Source organism: Ictalurus punctatus, chromosome 19 (genome assembly GCF_001660625.3).
Source record: "Ictalurus punctatus breed USDA103 chromosome 19, Coco_2.0, whole genome shotgun sequence".
Classification (NCBI taxonomy): Eukaryota; Metazoa; Chordata; class Actinopteri; order Siluriformes; family Ictaluridae; genus Ictalurus; species Ictalurus punctatus.
Genome location: NC_030434.2, coordinates 862519 through 882500, shown reverse-complemented (window position 1 = coordinate 882500; position 19982 = coordinate 862519). Strand labels below are relative to the sequence as shown.

General features: G+C 40.3%; 2 protein-coding genes across 2 annotated transcripts in view; one reads left to right on the top strand and one right to left on the bottom strand.

Annotated features, from left to right (window-relative positions):
* The window catches only part of LOC108279549 (gastrula zinc finger protein XlCGF26.1), a 144624-nt gene that overhangs the window by 25767 nt on the left and 98875 nt on the right, over positions 1 to 19982 (top strand). The gene's annotated exons all lie outside the window — the stretch shown is intronic.
* On the bottom strand, positions 12748 to 19365 carry LOC108280044 (zinc finger protein 501). Its single transcript, XM_017494789.3, has 3 exons — positions 19223 to 19365; positions 19038 to 19132; positions 12748 to 14572 (listed from the first exon to the last, which is right to left on the bottom strand). Exons 2-3 carry the CDS (start codon positions 19104 to 19106, stop codon positions 13454 to 13456), a joined length of 1188 nt encoding a protein of 395 aa, XP_017350278.2. The 5' UTR covers positions 19107 to 19132; positions 19223 to 19365; the 3' UTR covers positions 12748 to 13453.

Here is a 19982-nt window from a genome sequence, read left to right as displayed (position 1 = left end):
GTTGCTGAATGCACAGTGCTCCTGTACGCTGCAGTAAGTAGATAGATAGATAGATAGATAGATAGATAGATTGATTTATTGGTCCTCAAAAAGAAGAAATTTGTTTCCACAGTGAATACATAACAATGTCATACATATAGACCATCATAAACAATCACAGGCATAGAGGGGAGAAGGGGACAAGGAGAAAAACTTCAGGATCATCATACAACAATGCATCTGACATCACAATGGCTGAGTACCTGTGTGTTTAATGCTCATATAGCCATAGGAACAAAACTCCTACCATAGCTAACCTTTCTGCACATGGGTAGTCTATACCTGTGGCCAGAAGGAAGGGGGTTGAAATATTGATAAAGTGGGTGGCTTGGGTCATTCAAAATTTTACGTGCCTTCCGTAGAGTAAATGAACTGACAGAGTCTGATAAATTAGGGATGGGAATACCAATAATTTTCCTTGCTAAATTAGTTATTTTCAAAAGTTTGTTCTTATTGGTTACTGTTAGCGTATTGAAAAAACAAATGGCACCATACATAAGAACCGGTTCAATAATACTTAATAATAATAATAACTATGAGTCTCTGTTGACAGCACTTGTAAATACCTAGAATGTGCTGATTGAAGTTGAGATGTTTATAAAATGTAATGCCCAGATATCTGAAATGCTCCACACTTTCAACCATCTCTCCCTTCATGGTAATACTGGAAGGATGGGTAAGTGTTTTGGAAGAGCCAAAAACCAGTTCCTTCATCTTTTTGATATTAAGGTGGAGAAAATTATCATCACACCATGTACTAAAATGTGCTATGGAGCGTTGATAGTCCAAAAAAGAATCATTGTCCTTATTTAGCAATGCCACAATGGCAGTATCGTCTGCATATTTTATGTAATGAGTGGCGGTGACTGGACTCTGACAGTCATTTGTATAGATAATATAAAGAAGTGGACTAAGTACACACCCCTGAGGGGCACCAGTGTTGAGAACAATAATGGGTGATAACGCATTGTCTACCTTTACCACTTGTGATCAATTAGAAAGGAAATTATAAATCCAATGTACTAGTGGTGATGGGACTTGCAAACACTGAAGTTTCTTGATTATCTGATGACGCTGAATTGAGTTAAAGGCGGAGCTAAAGTCAATGAAAAGAAGTCTGGCATAGTTTCCAGAAATATCCAGGTGTTGTAGTAGACAGTGCAAGAGACAAGCCACTTCATCCTCTGTACCTCTCTTCTGTTTATATGCAAATTGTAGGCAGTCCAAAAAGAGTGAAACATATAGAAGCATAATGTTTTGAACCGTTTTCTCAAAGCATTTCATTATGATTGAAGTTAGTGATACCGGCCTGTAATGATTTAACTCTGTTGGATGAGATTTTTTTTTACGAACAGGAATAACAACTGATGTTTTCCATGTGACTGGTACTGCTGAAGTACAAAGTGATCGAAGAAAAAGAGAATGAAGAATGGGTTTAATTCCAGAGCACAGTTTTTCAAGACCCGACCTGGAATTCCATCTGGCCTGGGAACCTTATTCAATTTGCACTTAATAAGCTGGAAATAGACATCCTGCTTAGTTAGAAGGGACTCATAATCCAGCTCTTGAGAAGGCAAAGAATCCAAAAGGCTATCACTCTCTGCTGAAAAATCAGAGGTATCAAACCGGGCATAGAAATTATTAAGATTAGCAGCAAAGGTGGTGGGATCTGGTACAGAGACAGTCTATTTAATGGCTTGTCCAGTAAGGGACCTGACTCGCTGAAAAGACTGTTTGGTGTTCATATTTGCAAAGTCCTGCTCCAATTTGTTTTTATACTTCTTTTTAGCCTTGAATATTTCAGTTTTGATGTCGTGGTGTATGATTTTGAGACCAGCAAAGTCCTTTTGCTTAAAGGCAAGTTTTCTCTTGTAGAAAAGAGATCTTAAAGATGAGTTGATCCAAGGTTTTGAATTTGGGTATGTTCTGGTAGTCTTTACCGGTATCAAGGAATCCATACAGAATTTAATGTAATTAGTAATTACTGAAATCTGCTCACCAAGCTCTCCCTCAAAGACTTCCCAGTCTGTACACACAAAGCAGTGAGATAGTCGGTGATCCATGCAGACAGTTGGCGATCAACTCCAGCTCTCAAAAGCTTCCCACTAAGCAGTGATGGCTGAATTGTGTTGAAAGCACTGGAAAAATAAAAAAACATCATCCTCACAGTGCTCCCAGTATTCTCCAGGCGCAGAAGTAACCTGTGCATCATGTAGATAATGGCGTCTTCAACCCCCATGCCTGGTCGGTAAGCAAACTGTAGAGGGTCTAGCTCTGAATTCACTAGGGTCCACAGCTGTCACAGTACAATTCTCTCCATGGACTTCATCAGGTGTGAAGTTAAGGCTACCGGTCTGAAGTGGTTTGGCTCATTCGGATGCACAATTTTGGGTACTGGAACCATACAGGAAGTTTTCCACAGTACTGGAACTCGCGTTATTCTCAGGCTCAGATTAAAGATGTGCAGGATGACCTCACTGAGCTGATCTGCACAGTCTCTAAGCAGTCTGGAGCTGATTCCATCCGGGCCTGGGGCCTTTCTTGCCTTGAGCTTCTTAAGCTCCTTATTCACCTGATTTAGTGTCAGAGAGAGACTACAGGGGGAGTTATTGGCATAAGAGTTTCTGGTTGCTAGCGCAAGCGTCACTACGGGAAGCAGAAAGTGTCAGATTTGACGGTTCCGTTTTCACCTCCTCCCCCTACTGCAACTGGCAACACTCACTGATCGGTTACATGCAGCCCAAGTCCAACACACCTTTGTGTAGATGCCACAAGTGGTCAAAGTCATAAAATTCCACACCACAGCAAATGGACAGTGACTGATCAACCAAATGAATAAAACAAAACAAAAAAATATATAGGCTACATATAGATCTATCCATTATTTATTTATTTATTTATTTATATATATATATATATATATATATATATATATATATATATATATATATATATATATATATATATATATATATATAATATTGTCGCGACGGGCAGAGAGCCGGCGCACACAAGAAGGAAATCGCTCCTTCTCCAACTGCCGCACCGGCACGACGTGGGCAGCTTCGTGCTGAACATTCCGCCAACCGGAAGGACCGCCGCGGCAGGGCGGGACTGACGCGACACCGGCCAGCGATTGGCGGACCCAACGGAGAAATTCCACCACTCAGGCAATAGCGGAGGAGGATAAAAGGGCGCGCTTCCGGCGGTACGAGAGAGGAGAATATCGTAGCGACAAGACGGACTCCGTGCATGTTTTCCTACTGGTGGACCTACTGCTGGTGCCCCGACTGACCCTCAAGCGGATGCTGCGCTGGGTGGTGGACGAGGAGGGGAGGAACTGGGACCTCCTCCTCTCCTACGTACTTTTCGCCGTTCGGGAGTGCCCCCAGGCGTCCACGGGCTTCACGCCCTTCGAGCTCCTGTTTGGGCGGCGCCCGCAGGGATTGTTGGACATGGCCCGTGAAGCCTGGGAGGAGCAACCATCCCCCTTCCGCTCCGTCGTCGAGTACGTGCAGGACATGCAAGCAAGGATTGACAGAGTGGGCCCCATCATCCGGGAGCACATGCACACGGCGCAGGAGGAGCAGAAGAAGGTATACAACCGCCCCGCACAGCCCCGGGAATTCCAGCCGGCGGACCGGGTCCTCCTGTTAGTGCCCAGCAGCGCCGGCAAGGTCCATATACCGTCCTCGAGCGCCGGGGCCCGGTCAACTACCGCCTGCAGCAGCCCGGTAAGCCGACGGACGAGAAGCTATACCATGTAAACCTGCTGAAAAAGTGGGTGGAACCAGCCCCGGTGGTGTCGGCGTTCGCAGCTCAGGACTCAGACCGGGGCAAGGGTACCTTGGTCAGCTTAGGGGAGGACCTCACCCCCGCCCAAAGACAGGAGCTTACCGAGCTGGTCGACCAGTTCGCAGATGTGTTTTCGGCTTCCCCGGGGATGACCCAGCTGGTCCAGCATGAAATCAAGACTCCTCCCGGTGTAGTGGTGAGACAAAGGCCCTACCGTGTCCCCAAGGCCCGGCGCCAGGCCATCGAGGAGGAAGTCAGTCGCATGCTGCGGGACCACGTCATTGAGGAGTCCAGCAGCCCCTGGTCCAGTCCCATCGTCGTCGTGCCGAAACCGGATGGGAGCATGAGGCTGTGCAACGACTTCCGGAGGCTGAACCAGGTGTCAGAGTTCGACAACTACCCCCTCCCCAGATTGGACGACCTGGTCGAGAGGCTGGGGAGAGCCCGATTCCTATCGACCCTGGACCTCACCAAAGGCTACTGGCAAGTGGCGCTCGCACCGGAGGCAAGGCCCAAGACGGCCTTTAGCACGTCCACCAGCCACTGGCAGTATCGGGTTCTCCCCTTTGGGCTGCACGGGGCGCCCGCCACATTCCAGCGGCTAATGGACATCCTCCTGCGGCCCCACCGGCAGTTTGCAGCGGCATACCTGGACGACGTGGTCATCCACTCCTCCACCTGGGCCGACCACCTGTTCCACCTCAGGGAGGTCCTGAAAGCCCTCCGGGAGGCCGGCCTGACGGTCAACCCAAAGAAGTGCCACCTAGGACTGACGGAAGCCCAGTACCTGGGATACCGCATCGGACGGGGAATGCTGAAGCCCCAACTAAAGAAGATCAAGGCTGTGAAGGACTACCCGCGTCCGACATAAAAAAAACAGGTACGTGCCTTCTTGGGATTGGTGGGCTACTACCGCAGGTTCGTGCCTAATTTTTCTGCTGTAGCCTCTCCCCTCTCAGACCTTACAAAGAAGGGCCAGCCAGACCAGGTCAGGTGGACAGCCGACGCAGAAAGGGCCTTCCAGGCCCTAAAAGGGGCCCTCACCAGCGCGCCGGTACTCCGCAACCCAGACTTTGACCTCCTGTTCACCGTACATACTGATGCTTCCGATACCGGGCTGGGCGCCGTCCTCTCCCAGACCTTCGACGGGGAAGAACACCCAGTCCTCTACATCAGCCGGAAGCTGTCCCCGGCCAAGAGGAAGTATGTGGCGGTCGAGCGGGAGGCACTAGCAATAAAATGGGCCATCGAGGAGCTGAGATACTACCTGGCGGCAGGCACTTCGTCCTCATAACGGACCACGCCCCCCTGCAGTGGATGGCCAAGGCGAAGGACACCAACGCCCGGGTAACCCGCTGGTTCCTCGCCTTACAAGACTTCTCCTTTCAGGTTAAGCACCGAGCGGGGGCCCAGCATGGTAACGCGGATGGGCTCTCACGACGAGATACCCTCTGGGCCCACCACCGAGCGGCAGTAGGCTCGAAGCTGAGGGGGGGGTACTGTCCCGACGGGCAGAGAGCCGGCGCACACAAGAAGGAAATCGCTCCTTCTCCAACTGCCGCACCGGCACGACGTGGGCAACTTCGTGCCGAACATTCCGCCAACCGGAAGGACCGCCGCGGCAGGGCGGGACTGACGCGACACCGGCCAGCGATTGGCGGACCCAACGGAGAAATTCCACCACTCAGGCGACAGCGGAGGAGGATAAAAGGGCGCGCTTCCGGCGGTATGAGAGAGGAGAATATCGTAGCGACAAGACAGACTCTGTGCGTGTTTTTCAGCGACATAGCGACTCGCAATCACCGAGCACAACGGTAACTTCACGCCCCACGCTAATCTCTCTCTCTCTCTCTCTCTCTCTCTCTCTCCACAAAAGGTGCAAGCACGGACGAGATCGCCGGGTGGTGAGAGTCCCACCTACGGAGGACGCCGGCCCGGGAAAACCCTCGCCCCCGTCTCGGGAATCCTGCCTCCACCGCGAGTAGGCTACACCGGCAGTCACGCCTCCACAAGCCCCGCACTCATCCCCTCACAACCCACTCACCTCCCCCTTGCACCAATAAATCACCGTTTGTGAACGTTCTTCTGCCTCCTGTGGGTCTGTACGCCGCCCTTCCCCGGGCTAATTCCTCACTATATATATATATAAATATATATATATATATATATATATATAAATATATATATATATATATATATATATATATATAAATATATATATATATATATATATATATATATATATATATATATATATATATATATATATATATATATATATATATATATATATATATAAAGCATATAAATTCATGAATGTCAATGTCACAGAGATTAATTTACTTAAAGTCATTACTTAATTTACGGTCTTTTGAACAAATGACCCGACTTATAAGCCTATGCGTGGCAAAACTCTATGGATATAACCTATGGGTTACCCAAAAGCCTTTAGCCTTCCCCTCAAAATATTTTATATGAACAAGCAGACAGGCTACTATATCTGAACTGAATAAGAACAGCAGATAACACCAACAGAAATAGACTAATAATATGAAGGGTCAATCGAGCAGTTGGGCTAGACATCGGTCTACAATGGACTTAATTTAGGCAAACATGAATAAACTTGCTAGAAGAGACGTGCTCTGTGGATATCTATTTTAAGTTGTGTTAGATAATTGGTAAATGATTAAGATAAATTAATAGCAGGCTAAACAACATGCATTTACCTGAATTAATTGCAGAAAACAAAACTGTACAAGGCCTTTGTCAGTTGCATTGCCTGTGAAATCACCAGTTGACTGACGTTCTTTGAACATATCCATCCAGTAATCTGCATTTTGTCGTCTGTAGATACCCAACAAATTTCTATTCTCTGGTTTGCTGGGCTTGTTCCTTGAAAGACACACAGTCCATGGACAGTTCCGGTCAAATCTTCATGGAGAAACTCTTGGAGCCTGTTCATGTGGACATTTTCTGTACCAAAATCGGACCTGATTATTTGAGAACAACCGCCTCTTTCAGCAACAGCACGGAAATAATACCCAGCGATAACTGTAGGATTATTATTGGTGAAGTAGGCTTGCATCCAAATGATGTGCCTCGAGAAACCATCAATGCAGACATTAACTGCAATGCCATACAGCTTCAATTTGTCGTATGACGCCATATACCATAGATAGTTTTGGCCCGGAACTCGGTAATGTCTCCTCCGCTACCTTCTCCCTCTTCTTTGTTCCACACCTGATGGATCCAGACTTAACTGTACATCTCTCACCATTTCTCTAGTCAGCCACAAACCATTTAAATGGCATCTTTCAGACATCATTCTGTAGCCATGCAAACTGACTACTCATTCAAGGTTGCTATATTGTCGCTGATGATAAAGTTGTAGATGTCAATAACTGAGACACTATTTCAGCTTGACTGAAACAACTTTTGTTATGTTGAGATCACGAGAAAATTAAGTTGAGATCACGAGAATACAACAGAAAAAAGTAATATAGCCCAGCTGCTTAGGGTACCTTCTGATACACTTCTAATAACAGTTTTCCTTTTAACACACTCTGTCTTGCCTGTCCAGATAAATTTAAATAAAATTTTGTCAGTTGTGGCACACATATTAGAATCTACATAAAGGGATAATGCAGGATAGTCTGGAGATCCCTTCACCCTTGGAAATCAACACACGATCTTGAATAGATAAATTTCTTTGAAGCCAACAGTTAAAAATATTTTTTGCTTTTTGTAATCTTTGTGAAAATTCTGTAATTCTCTCTGAAGATGATTTGCTAATTACTATACCCAAGTATCTAACTACCTGTTTAACCTGTACATGAATCATCAGATGTACATGAATCATCTAGTTGGTGTACCTCCATAATTTCATTGTTAGACTGATTCACTGATAAATGGGAGGCATAAGAGAACAATTTAAGTGCCTCCAGACTAATAGGGCCCTGACCTTTATTCTTCAGAAATAAATAAGTGGCACTGGTGAGTTGACTAATAGTTAAAGTGAGATCTCCTATCTCAATACCTTTAATTTGGGAGCAGTGTACAGTGTAAAGATTTAAAACTTCAGTTACTAAAATAAAAATATATTTTTAAATGTGTGCATCATATTTAAAATCTAAAAACAAAATAAGAGCTTCCGCATTTACTAGATCTGAATAATCTAAAAGGTCTAACACCACATATTATTTGTAATATTTCTTCCCTTCATTAATCCAGACTGGGTGACAGATATGATTTCCTCCAAACATGGTTTTAGTCTACTGGCATATAGAGATGCTAATAATTTGTAATCAGAGTTAATTAACATAATTGGGCACCAGTTATCTAAGCACAAAATGTCTATTAGGTTTTGGAAATAGGAGAAATTACTCCCTGTTTCATAGATTCTGCAAGTTCTCTTTTGTAGCACATTCATTAAACACATTTAAAATAAACTTTCTAATATGTCCCCCCCCCCCCCCCCCCCCCCCAAAAAAAAAAAAAAAAAATCTGCAAAACTCAAAAGGCAAACCATCAGGTCCTGAGCTTTAATAAAAAGGAGGGTTTAAAAATATATATATATATATATATAATCTAGTTCTGTCAATGATATCTTTTCACAAAGGTTTTTGTTATTTATACTTATACAAGGAGTGTAAGGGTTGTAAAACCCAACAGATCAGTCAGATCAGGGTTAAAGGATGATGTATATAATTTTTGATAAAAGTCAAACAATTTTTAAAATTATTTTCTCATCCGATAGAACAGTGTCATCAATATACAAAAAGAGGATTTTTTTTTTTTAAGTTCGCCTCATTTTTTTTCCAATTTGAAAAAGTATGTAGAGATTTTTTTCCCGGCTTCTAGCCATTTGGCCCTAGACCTAACAAAAGCCCCTTTAGCCTTTTCCATTTATTTTTTTTTCTTAACAAATATAGACTTACTTTCTCTGCATCATTTGGAAAAGCAAGACCAGTAATATGGTTAATTTCTTTTAATAAAGATTCATATTGTAATCCCTTTGATTTGCAAAGATCTAAATTTTGTAGAGAATTTATATTTAAACAATTTCCAATTTAAGGTATGAGAAATATTATTATTTATTTTAAAAGAATCCATTATTCCTTTAATACCAAAACAATAATTAGAGTTCTGTAACAGAGAGGTATTTAATTTCCAATATCCTGGCTTCCTTAGTGAGCTACAAGTAATGTCAGAAATGTCTCACTCAATATCTGCATGGTCAGTTAATGGTGCAGTGTACACGATTTAACAAAAGAAATCAGATTATCAGATAATAGCCAAAGATTAATACGCGATTATTGTCAAGTCAGATTTAAACCTAGTAAAGAAGGAGGAAACGTCATTATATAAGAATGTGTAGATATCCACCAGTGAAAGATTGGAACATGCATAGCTAATTATTTTATTAGAGGTGGTAGTGCTATATTTAGGAGGAAATCTGTCATAACATAAATCAGGAGCCTTATTAAAGTCCTCACCCAAAATTAAGGATGTAGATGGATATTTTATCTTTAAAGATATTAATTTAGAAGTTAATTCTATGAAGAGACAAGTATTAAGATTGGATCTGTTAAAGCCATAGACATTAGCTAGAATAACAATGTATCCCCAAAATGGATAACAATCATTAACCATCTGCCTTCATTTGAACAATGTGATTTAAGTAGTGTTAAAGTACTGATTAAATAAAATCTTGACCCCAGCAGAATTATTAGAACCATGACAATAAACAATTTTACTCCCCTATTAATTGGGCCAAAAAGTTTGGTCTTTCAAGTTTGAATGCAGTTCCTTATCCAATCAGTCTACGATGTCCTCCCCAGCCCAACCAACCTATTTTCCTGGGGCCTGATAGACACCACTGCATGCCCTCTGTGCCAAAGAAGAGGATCACTGGTGCACATATTAAATTGCTGCCCTAAAGCCCTGGGAGAGGGTTATTGGTGGCACCATGACCAGGTGCTAAAGGTCATGACAGAAGCCATCAGCACAGGGATCTCTCTCAGTAGGCACTGGCAGCCAGCACAGCACTTGAATGCATTTGTTAGGGCTGGAGAGGAACCCAGCATGAGGACTTCTGGCAACAGCCCGGGACTGGCAGCTAAAGGTTGGCCAGGGAAGGCAGCTCAAATTCCCAGAAACCATCACCACAACCACGCTTAGGCCTGATAGGGTCCTCCTTTCAGAATCATCAAGGCAGGTGGTCCTATTGGAATTGACTGTGCCCTGGGAGGACCGAATGGAAGAGGCGTTTGAATAGAAGAGGGCCAAGTATGAGGGGTTGGCAGGTGAATGCCATAGCATGGGGATGGAAGACCCACTTCCTCCCCATCGAGGTTGGCTGCTAAGGGGTTGGTGGCCAGTCTCTCTGCAGGGTTCAGAAGCTCCTGGGAATCAGGCGACTGCACAATAAGAAAGCCATCAGGAAGCCGCTGAGAAGGCATCTAGATATGGATTGAAAGGGGTGATCCGCAGACCACACAAGCTACTTAGACACAAGTTGGGGACTGATCATCCCTGGCTGGGTTGCCCAGATGAGGGTGTATGATGTTGAAAGACCCGAAACACCCGATGACCCCAGGTTACATCACTGATGATGTGTCTAAGTTGCACCTGCAACGTGTATGTTAAATATGGGTCAGATGATGGTGAATATATTGTACCTCCTTTTATGCTGGTTTGTTACATCTCAGACATTGTGTTGAAAATAAAAAGTTCAACCTGATACAGCAACTGATGTGTTGGCTGTGTACACATATTTTAAAGGCTTGGATTTTTAGGCATACAGAGACATTTAATTACACCAATCTGAATATGAACACTATTTACTGTTTAAAATAACTCCCTTAGTGTTGAGCTATTGACACCTCTAGTGTAGATTCAACCCTTGCTTAGTGTAAATCTATCCAGTGAGGAGTTAAAAAAAAAAAAAAAAAAACAACACAGGTGTTAACAGCGAACACTTACAGTGCTTTTTATTTATTTATCACTATACAAGTATAGAAAAAAACTGTAACACTACTTAAAGTGTGAATGTAACTCTATTTAGTGTGGACCTATATAAACACTGGATAAATTAATTTTCACACTGTGAATGTGAATTTAACACTTTAAAATTTGCTGCATATGTACATAAATTGTGTGGATTTTCACCAATGAATTTGACATTCTGCTTCTTTTCTCTCCATTCAAGAGAAAGAATAGTTTGTCATCTTTCTTTAACACAGTCATTACAGCCCATTTTAAGAACAAAGTAAAAGATTTCTAGAAAACAGGTTTAACCAATAATGACTATACGGGAAAATAATATTTCACTTGATGCATATCAACAGAGTATTTGACTTAAATATTTTTAGTATATAAAGTAGTATAATAGTTTTCTATTTTCTGTTTTGTTATATCTAATATTGCACAGTTTTTTTAGGTGTGAAAGGGAACAACACTGAAAACTTTTGGCTGTGTTGGCCATGCCCCCTCAGCCGGTAGGTGAGGTGGAACAGTTCTCTATTAGGATTGGTTGCAGCGAGCAGCCCAGAACTCAGTTCAATTAAAGTTGAACCCCATTACTGCTCAGGAGGGTTGCACTATATACCAGAACTATGGCAGTATCATGATACTAAAGCTTCAAAATACCACCAATGCCACTGTATTTATAACAGTAGTATTGCCTATATGGTAGTATCGTAAGTCATGTTGTATGCGGCAGTTAATACTATTTTCACTAAAACCACACCTCTCACTGCTTTAGCAGAATACACAAGTTAGTGACACTTCATTTAACCTAAATTCTTTATCTTAAAAAAAACTACTGTTTGATAGTAAGCAAGTTAATGTTATGCTAATCACTGTGTAAATACTCAAATTAGCTGAAACGAGCTAAGTCATGCTAACCGCTCTGTGTAAATACTAAAATTAGCCGCATTTGCTAGTAAGCAGAGATGGAAACTCGAGTCTGCGACTTGAACTCAAGTTGCACTTAAGTCTATATAAGAAATAAATAAATATATATATAAATAAATAAATAAACTTGACTTGGACTTGAAGACTCATGAAAAACAAGTCATTTTGGTTTGGCATTCCCGATTACAGGACCCCACACGACAGCATCACACACCATATTTTTCTATTTATTTCTCATTCATTCATTCTCTATCAATAAGTGCTGCAGCAGCAAATATCACAATTCATCTCTAAACACACAGAGCCAGCATTATTATATATACACATCATGTATCTAAAGGCATGTGTTCATCACACATTGGAAAAGTGATGTTACATAAATTAACAACAAACAATAATATAGCCAAGACTTACCTTGTGATAATCTTCGTGTCATTTCATTTGAAAAGCAATCAATTAATCTGAAGGGAAGCTGCAGTGTTACACAGCTGTCAGGGTCTTGCTTCAGTCCATTTTCAAGAAGTACAAAGGTTTCCGTGTCCTTTTCATGTCCCCCCAAGTATTAGCTACCATATACATATAATATCCATGTTTACCAGGTTAAATACACTCTATGCATGATCACTTCAGTGTTTTGTCTCGGCCAGCTCAGTTACATCCAGTGCTGCATTGGAAGCAGTTTTCACTATTGACACTGGGGTTTTGTTACAGTGGAAGTCTACTTTACCCATCATTGCTTGAGAACTACAGCAAACTAAGGCAACTCAAATCGCTCAAAATACACAGCACATTGGCATGTTGCACTAAATAGCAAAAAAGTAATCTTTCCTGAAGTTTCTATGAATGTTCTGTTTTCTTGTAATTATATGGTGAACTTTTGGATCAAATGTAATAATCTGAAAATTAGTTTTTTGATTAATGATTTAATTTTAAAATAATGATTTAAGTAAAACCTTGTGTGCTTTATTAGACAATTTTGAATAAATGAACAAGACATTGCAGAAGTAATCAGTTTTAATATTTCAAAATTGATTTAGCCTCATACACTGTTGCGAAAAATAGAACAAAGACTTGACTTGGACTCCACCTCAGAGACTTGACTTGGACCTCAGGGACTTGTGAACAGGTCTGCTGCTAATTAACTATCTATAGTCGAAACACAGAAACAAATATATCCAGGAGGAGACAAAGAAAGTTAAATCTAGATACGTTTGATAAGATCTTATTGCAAACAGAATATTTGTATCATTTTCAGTGTTATAAAGGTTATAAAGGTCTATTATTCAGCATTAGCAATAGAGGAGACAGTAAGCATAGTGCACACTACATGAATTTAAGCCCAATTTCCCAGTCACTGACTAATGTTGGGACTTGATGACTACACCCCCAAACTCTGTGACTACACCTTGATCTTGGCTGTTAATCTCACAAACTTTAGGAAATCTAGCAGAATTTGTAACCTGTCACTTAGAAAGGTGTCCAGCTTGATAGTATGCACAATGCATTATTTTAAAAAGTTTATATATTGTAGCCTTTGGGGGAAAACAGGAAAACAACATAAAATCATGAATTTTGCTAAAACCCAGAGAGTAAGCAATAAAATCCATGCAACAGAATACTAGAGTCCATGACAAATAATATATTCTAGTTTAATGCCTGAATGTCTCTTTACCTACACTTTAAAAAATTTAAAACACATATTTTAATTTGAGAACTTCACGTCAAAATCTGATGGTTTTATGTTAGAGCACTTGTGCGCCCTTAATGAACTTGAATGCGTATAGCTCCGCCCACATTTTCTGCAGAGGTACAGCTTCTGTCCTGTATGACTCTGCTGGTGGCTGTGGAGGGTCCTCTGGTCACGAAAACTTTTATCACACTGCGAGCAGTGATACGGCTTCTCTCCTGTGTGAATGCGCAAATGCTTTTGGAGATTACTCTGAAAAGTAAAACTCTTCCCACACAGTCCACAGTGATATGGCTTCTCTCCTGTGTGAATGCGCAAATGCTGTTGGAGATTACGCTGGCAAGTAAAACTCTTCCCACACTGTCCACAGTAATACGGCTTCAGTCCTGTGTGAATGCGCTCATGTCGCTGGAGAGTCCATGGTTGAGTAAAACTCTTCCCACACTGACCACAGTGATACGGCTTCTGTCCTGTGTGAATGAGCTCATGCTGTTGGAGATTACTCTGAAAAGTAAAACTCTTCCCACACTGTCCACAGAGATATGGCTTCTCCCCTGTGTGAATGCGCAAATGCTGTTGGAGAGTACGCTGGCAAGTAAAACTCTTCTCACACTGTCCACAGTAATATGGCTTCTCTCCTGTGTGAATACGCTGGTGTCGTTGGAGACTACTCTGAAAAGTAAAACTCTTCCCACACTGCAAGCAGTGATACGGCTTTTCCCCTGTATGAATGCGCTCATGTTGTTGGAGAGTGCTCTTATGAGTAAAACTCTTCCCACACTGTCCACAGTAATATGGCTTCTGTCCTGTGTGAATGAGCTCATGCTGTTGGAGATTACTCTGTAAAGTAAAACTCTTCCCACACTGTCCACAGAGATACGGCTTCTGTCCTGTGTGAATGCGCTCATGTCGCTGGAGATTACATAGTTGGGTAAAACTTTTCCCACACTGCAAGCAGTGATACGGCTTCTCTCCTGTGTGAATGCGCTCATGTCGTTGGAGATTACTCTGAAAAGTAAAACTCTTCCCACACTGTCCACAGTAAAATGGCTTCTCCCCTGTGTGGATCCACTCATGATCTTTGAGATGATGACTTTTAGTAAAACTCTCCCCACAATCTGAGCAGTGGTACATCTGGAAAACACAATAAAATTATTTAAGTGTGCATTTTAGATTTTATCCCCATGTGTTTATGGAATTGTTTTTGGAAACGCCTCCTACGATACTGTAATACGGCTTGACCACCCAATCACCCAACTTTAATGGCTGTAACAGCTTTGTAATTTTAGATTTGTAACGTTGCGATTTGTAACCACTTGTACATGTGTAATAAAATTGTCATTTTAGATTTGTAACATAATTCCATTGATTGCAGCCCAATTTTAGTAATACAAAAACCACTGTGACTGATTGTTGTTAAGAGCCAAGATGAACAAGTCAGTTGCCCGTACACATAATTTCTCATCACTAATCACACAGAAATAGTTAATGTAAATATTTATATGTTTATAAAATTCAGAGACTAGCCCTACAAAGATGACCTTACTCTGGGCATCAATGTTTTTTAAAGGTGAAGCACTGTATGTGTTTAGAAATCAACATGGAACTTTATGTTTCCAAATACAATGGTTTAAAGCATTAATATAATCAAAACATGTTCTCTGTTGAAAAAAGAATCTGACTATCAATCAGTTGTGAAGTTATAGCCCATGCCACATGCATGCTTAAAACTCCAGTAATCCCTGGGGACTTTTATGGTGATCCCCAGACTTGTTCGATATAATTAATCCGTACAGGATTTCACAGAGTTTCTTGTAACTGTTATGGCCAAAAGTATTGGCTTTTTTCATCTGCTGGCTCACACATTATTCTTTTGTTTTTGTCTGTGGATGTAGAATGGAGTGGAATAATTGGCACCCATTAAGCAGCATTCTTTTCTGGCTCATCTTTATGACGACAAAAGAGCTGAAAAAATGGATATTACCCAAAAGTGGCAGAAAGTTTACAGCACTCTGGCTCAGACCACAAACTCACATGGATTATTATTTAGAAACCTAAGTTTATAGCACTAGAATCATATCACACTGGTTTTATTGATGTATCTGAAACAATGACGGAAATCTTTTTAATGATAATGTATATTTTTATGAATTGCTACGAAACTATAAACATTAGTTTTGAACTTGTGCATAAATCTTCATCAAAATCGTTGTGAAGACATAACTCCGCATTAATCCGCAGACCTGTTCGACTTTGTTGTTTGAATGATAAAGTCTCTCTTTAGACATCAAGACCCTGAGACTCTTAGAGCGCTTTTTGCTGAAGATTCCATGACACTATAGATAGTGTCATGGAATCTTCAGCAAAAAGCGCTCTAAGAGTCTCAGGGTCTTGATGTCTAAAGAGAGACTTTATCATTCAAACAACAAAGTGGAGCAAGTGTTACACATTTCTGCTAATTGTTTCAGAATTTCCAACAAACATGAAATGAAATCAGTTCCTATATTAATAATCTAAAGCCCACATGAAGTGTGAGCCCTGAACTGAACCCAGCTAACATAGTTACGTTGTATAGACAATAACCATATTTGTTGCAATGACGTACCAATTAACATTCCAGCCATGTAACCTTGTGATTCCCATATTCGTGGCAATGTTATAGTTGTACGTTGTTGGAACGTGGCGAGCATGTTCCAAAGACCAAACTGGTACATTGTAAAGAAGTAACATCACCGGATCATATTAGTCACAACGAAGTACCAAATAACGTTCCAACCACGTAACCTCATGATTCTCATATTCGTCGTGGTGATGTTACAGATTATAGTACGTTGCTGAAACGTAGTGAGTATGTCCCAACGACCATGGTCGGGGAGTCGGATCATTTAATCCTTTCAATCTCAACTCACGAATATATGAGCGGCTGTTTACCTGTCTCCCATGACAATTATTATATTATAATTATTATAATATCTCTACAAAGATAAAATGACAGCAAGTTATCTGGATACCAGGGTACCACCTCAGGCGAGAAAGGAGGGGAAATCCGCAGGCTTCCTTATATAGATGGTAAACGTATTATATGAGCCGGTATTAACAAGTTCCATGTGCGATCAGGTGAGATGGAGGACTGCTGTTACAGGAGACTGAAACTGCACTTTTCTTTTTATTCTCTTTTGCACTATCTGCTGAGTTGTAGGTAACAGAGAATTTTATAGTACTAGTTATATATCTCGTTTTTAATCGTTCAATAGGTTTAAATGTCCTCATTGAATTCAAATATTTCCTTTTCTTCGTTAAATTGAGTCTAAAAGATGTTAAAAAGAAGACAATTTTTCTGTTTTGCAAAAATCAAAACTCACAGATCCTTTATATGTTTACAAGGAACTCATTCGAGTTTTCTGATACCATTTTTTGGCAAAGACAACGGAGAGATGACATGCTGATTAATCATGGATCAAATCGATCCGCTGGAGTTGCTATCTGTTTAAACAAATGTCCAGGGAAAAAGATAACACAGAGTGGATAAAGATGGACACTGGATTGGTACATTTCTTCACCTAGACGGAATTTCATCATTTTGGTAAATGTTTACGGTTTTAATAACCGTTTCCAGAATAAGAATCTATTATTGACAATAACTGAGGGTAAAAGACTTTAAAACTAACTAACCCACCAGTCATGTTTTGGTAGGAGAGGATTTCAATATAATGCCTGATTCGCAAGTGAAGGGAATGCAATTCGCAAGTGAAGGGAATTTTGCAAGATATCTGTCTCTCCAATTTACTGGTAGATATTTGGAGATAACTAAATCCCACTTCCAGACAGTTCTCATGGATTAAACCAAAAGGAAACGCTTGATCAAGAATCGATTATTCGTTAGGTACAAGTGAGATCTCCAATTTGGTTACCAATTGTGTATAATTTCTAATGCCCCTTTACAGATCACTATATTATTAATCTTGATATAAAAGCAAAGAAAAACCTTCAAGAACAAAAGGCTACTAGAAGTTTAACGCCGAGCTGCTAAAAAAAAAAAAACTATTGTTCCTGTATTAAACAAATGATTACTGAGATTAGAAATAAAGATATGTCCAGTGGCAGTAAATGGGAATATATTAAATACAAAATTAGAGAATACGCAATTACATTTAGCAAAAATCTGAATAAATGAAAAAGGAAAAAGAATTTAAATTCAAGATATAAATCATTGTTACTGAAAACTGTTCTTACGAGACAAAAACAAGGAAAAAGCTATTTATTTACAATCCGAGCTAGATGAAGCATATATTAGGAAAACCAAAGGTGCATATGTAAGATCCAGAGCTAAATGAACGGAAAAGGGAGAAAAAAACAGTTCATATTTCATCAAGCAGGAAAAAAGGAGACAAGAAAGAAAATGATTAGTATCTTATTAGTAAATCAGGAAGAAAACTCTGATCATAGAGTAATTACTAGAGTTGTTTCAGTTCTAGTCTAATTTATATTCTTCTTTGCAAGTGGCTGAAGATTATTATGATTTTTTTCAAAGAAGTGAAGAAGGATATTCCAACAATTGACAGTATTTTTAAAGATATATGTGAAGCGGATATTACATTAGTAGTAATAACATGAACTTTGTTAAACTGTTTGATTTATGACCCTTCCATGTTCCCCTGACTGACAGTTCTGTAGGGGAGTGTGATTTACAGACTTTGGATCTCAACGTATGTGTGCGCTACTGGCCATTGTCTATGTGTGTGACATAATGGAGTTTTGTTGACCAGAAAATGCTTAGGATGTGTCTGCTAATGAATGTGGTGTGAACCCTACTTTTTACAGTTTTAATCCACACACAATGTATACATTTTGTGGTACAAGTGAATTTGTTTCTGAAATTACCTTTTGTGGTAAGTATTGTTTTAATTTGAAGCTTAAGCATGGTTTAGGTGAATATGGATGATGTAAGAAAAGTGTATCGAATGGTTAGCTATGATGCGTGTGTATTAATGCGGTCGATCCGTTTTGTGTAACTATGCTGTTAGAAAATACATGATGATTGAATGTGGTAGATGTATTAGAATCGTGGGCATAAATGAACAGAATGTTATTTGTTGAATAATTTAAAGATTTGTTGATTACAAATGATCTCTTATTTAATTTTTTTTTTGTTTGTTTTCTACTTTGGTTTTGAATTACACAAATGTGATTGCGTCCTCAGTCTGTTATATAAAAAAGCTCATGAATAAGTTGCCAATTTTGTTGTAAACACTGAATACAATAAATTATTGTAAACAATAAATAAAAACACGTCTTCACATCGTTCTTAATGAGACTAGTTAGACAGTTTTTTTGAGGACGTGGCCACGACGTTTCTGGACCGTTAGCCAAGATTATATATAAAAATAAACGTTACCAAGACGTGGTAAAGTAACAACGCTGTCATAGAGTAATATCACACTGACGAAAAGAGACTAACTGGTGACGTCATCAGAACGCGCGGTGTTTGCGGGGAAGTTTTCTGCTTGTTGTATATAGTGTTGTAATAGTTAGTTAATTATAAACAAGTTCTCAGAGTTTAAAAATGAAAAGAGAAATCAGACACATGACTAAACTTTACCTCTGAGCCAGTAGCAGCAGGAGTCTGTGGAGATTTTCTTAAAGAGCGCCGTCTGGACTCTGATTTCATTATAAGAGGTGTTAATAATCAGGACACTGGAAGAAAAATACAGAGATTCATGACTCCAGAATCTCCACTAACCTGTTAACCGAGTAGCTCAGGTGGTCAGTTTCGGATGAACTCACCTTTAGTGATGTCACACAGAATATCAGAGCTTCTAAGCCCGTGTAGAGAAGGAAGCTCCGAAACCAAGTGTGTGTGAGTTTCCTTCGTCTTCGTTTCTGTTGTTTTATGGCGGTTGGCCAACCAGCATAAGGTGCATTACCGCCACCTACTGGGATGGACTGTAAAGTTCAGCATTGAAATATATTTTACTGTGCAACTGAAAATCAACCACTGGCATCTGAAACAGCCAAGGAGGAATCACAGGTATAACCACCGTAGGGCTCATTCTATACAGTCAATTCCTATTTTCTTTGCTTCTTTATCAGCATTCCTTCCAAAACTCCTTAACTCCTTTAATAATTAATACATCTCTGCAATTTCCACCTGTATAGCTGAGACGGGAGATGTTCTAAACACCCCACATCCTGTTCTTAGGACTTGAGACTGTATGCCACTTATTTTCTTTAGCATATATTATGGTGCTGAGCTATACACCATGCTACCATAATCTATTATTAATCTTATCATTGCACAAAACACTCTTTTCAATGACTGTCTAGTTGCACCCCAATCTACCCCCATCAGAAATCTTCATATATTTATTCCATTTTACATGTATCTACTACTTTCTTTATATAAGATGCAAAGGTTAGTTTTGAATCCATCCATACTCCTAGAAACCTCATTTCTGGAACTTGCTCCAATGTTTGACCATATTGTTTGAACATAATTTTAGGGGATTTCTTTTTCTTTGAAAAGCACATCAATTTAGTTTTTTCT

Bases quoted from the DNA above. Each gene is read 5' to 3' on its own strand.
- LOC108280044 (XM_017494789.3), bottom strand. From the start codon at position 19,106: ATGAAATCAGAGTCCAGACGGCGCTCTTTAAGAAAATCTCCACAGACT. The intron at 14,573-19,037 runs GTAAAGTTTAGT...TGTGTTTTCCAG, and splicing joins CTGCTGCTACTGGCTCAGAG to ATGTACCACTGCTCAGATTG.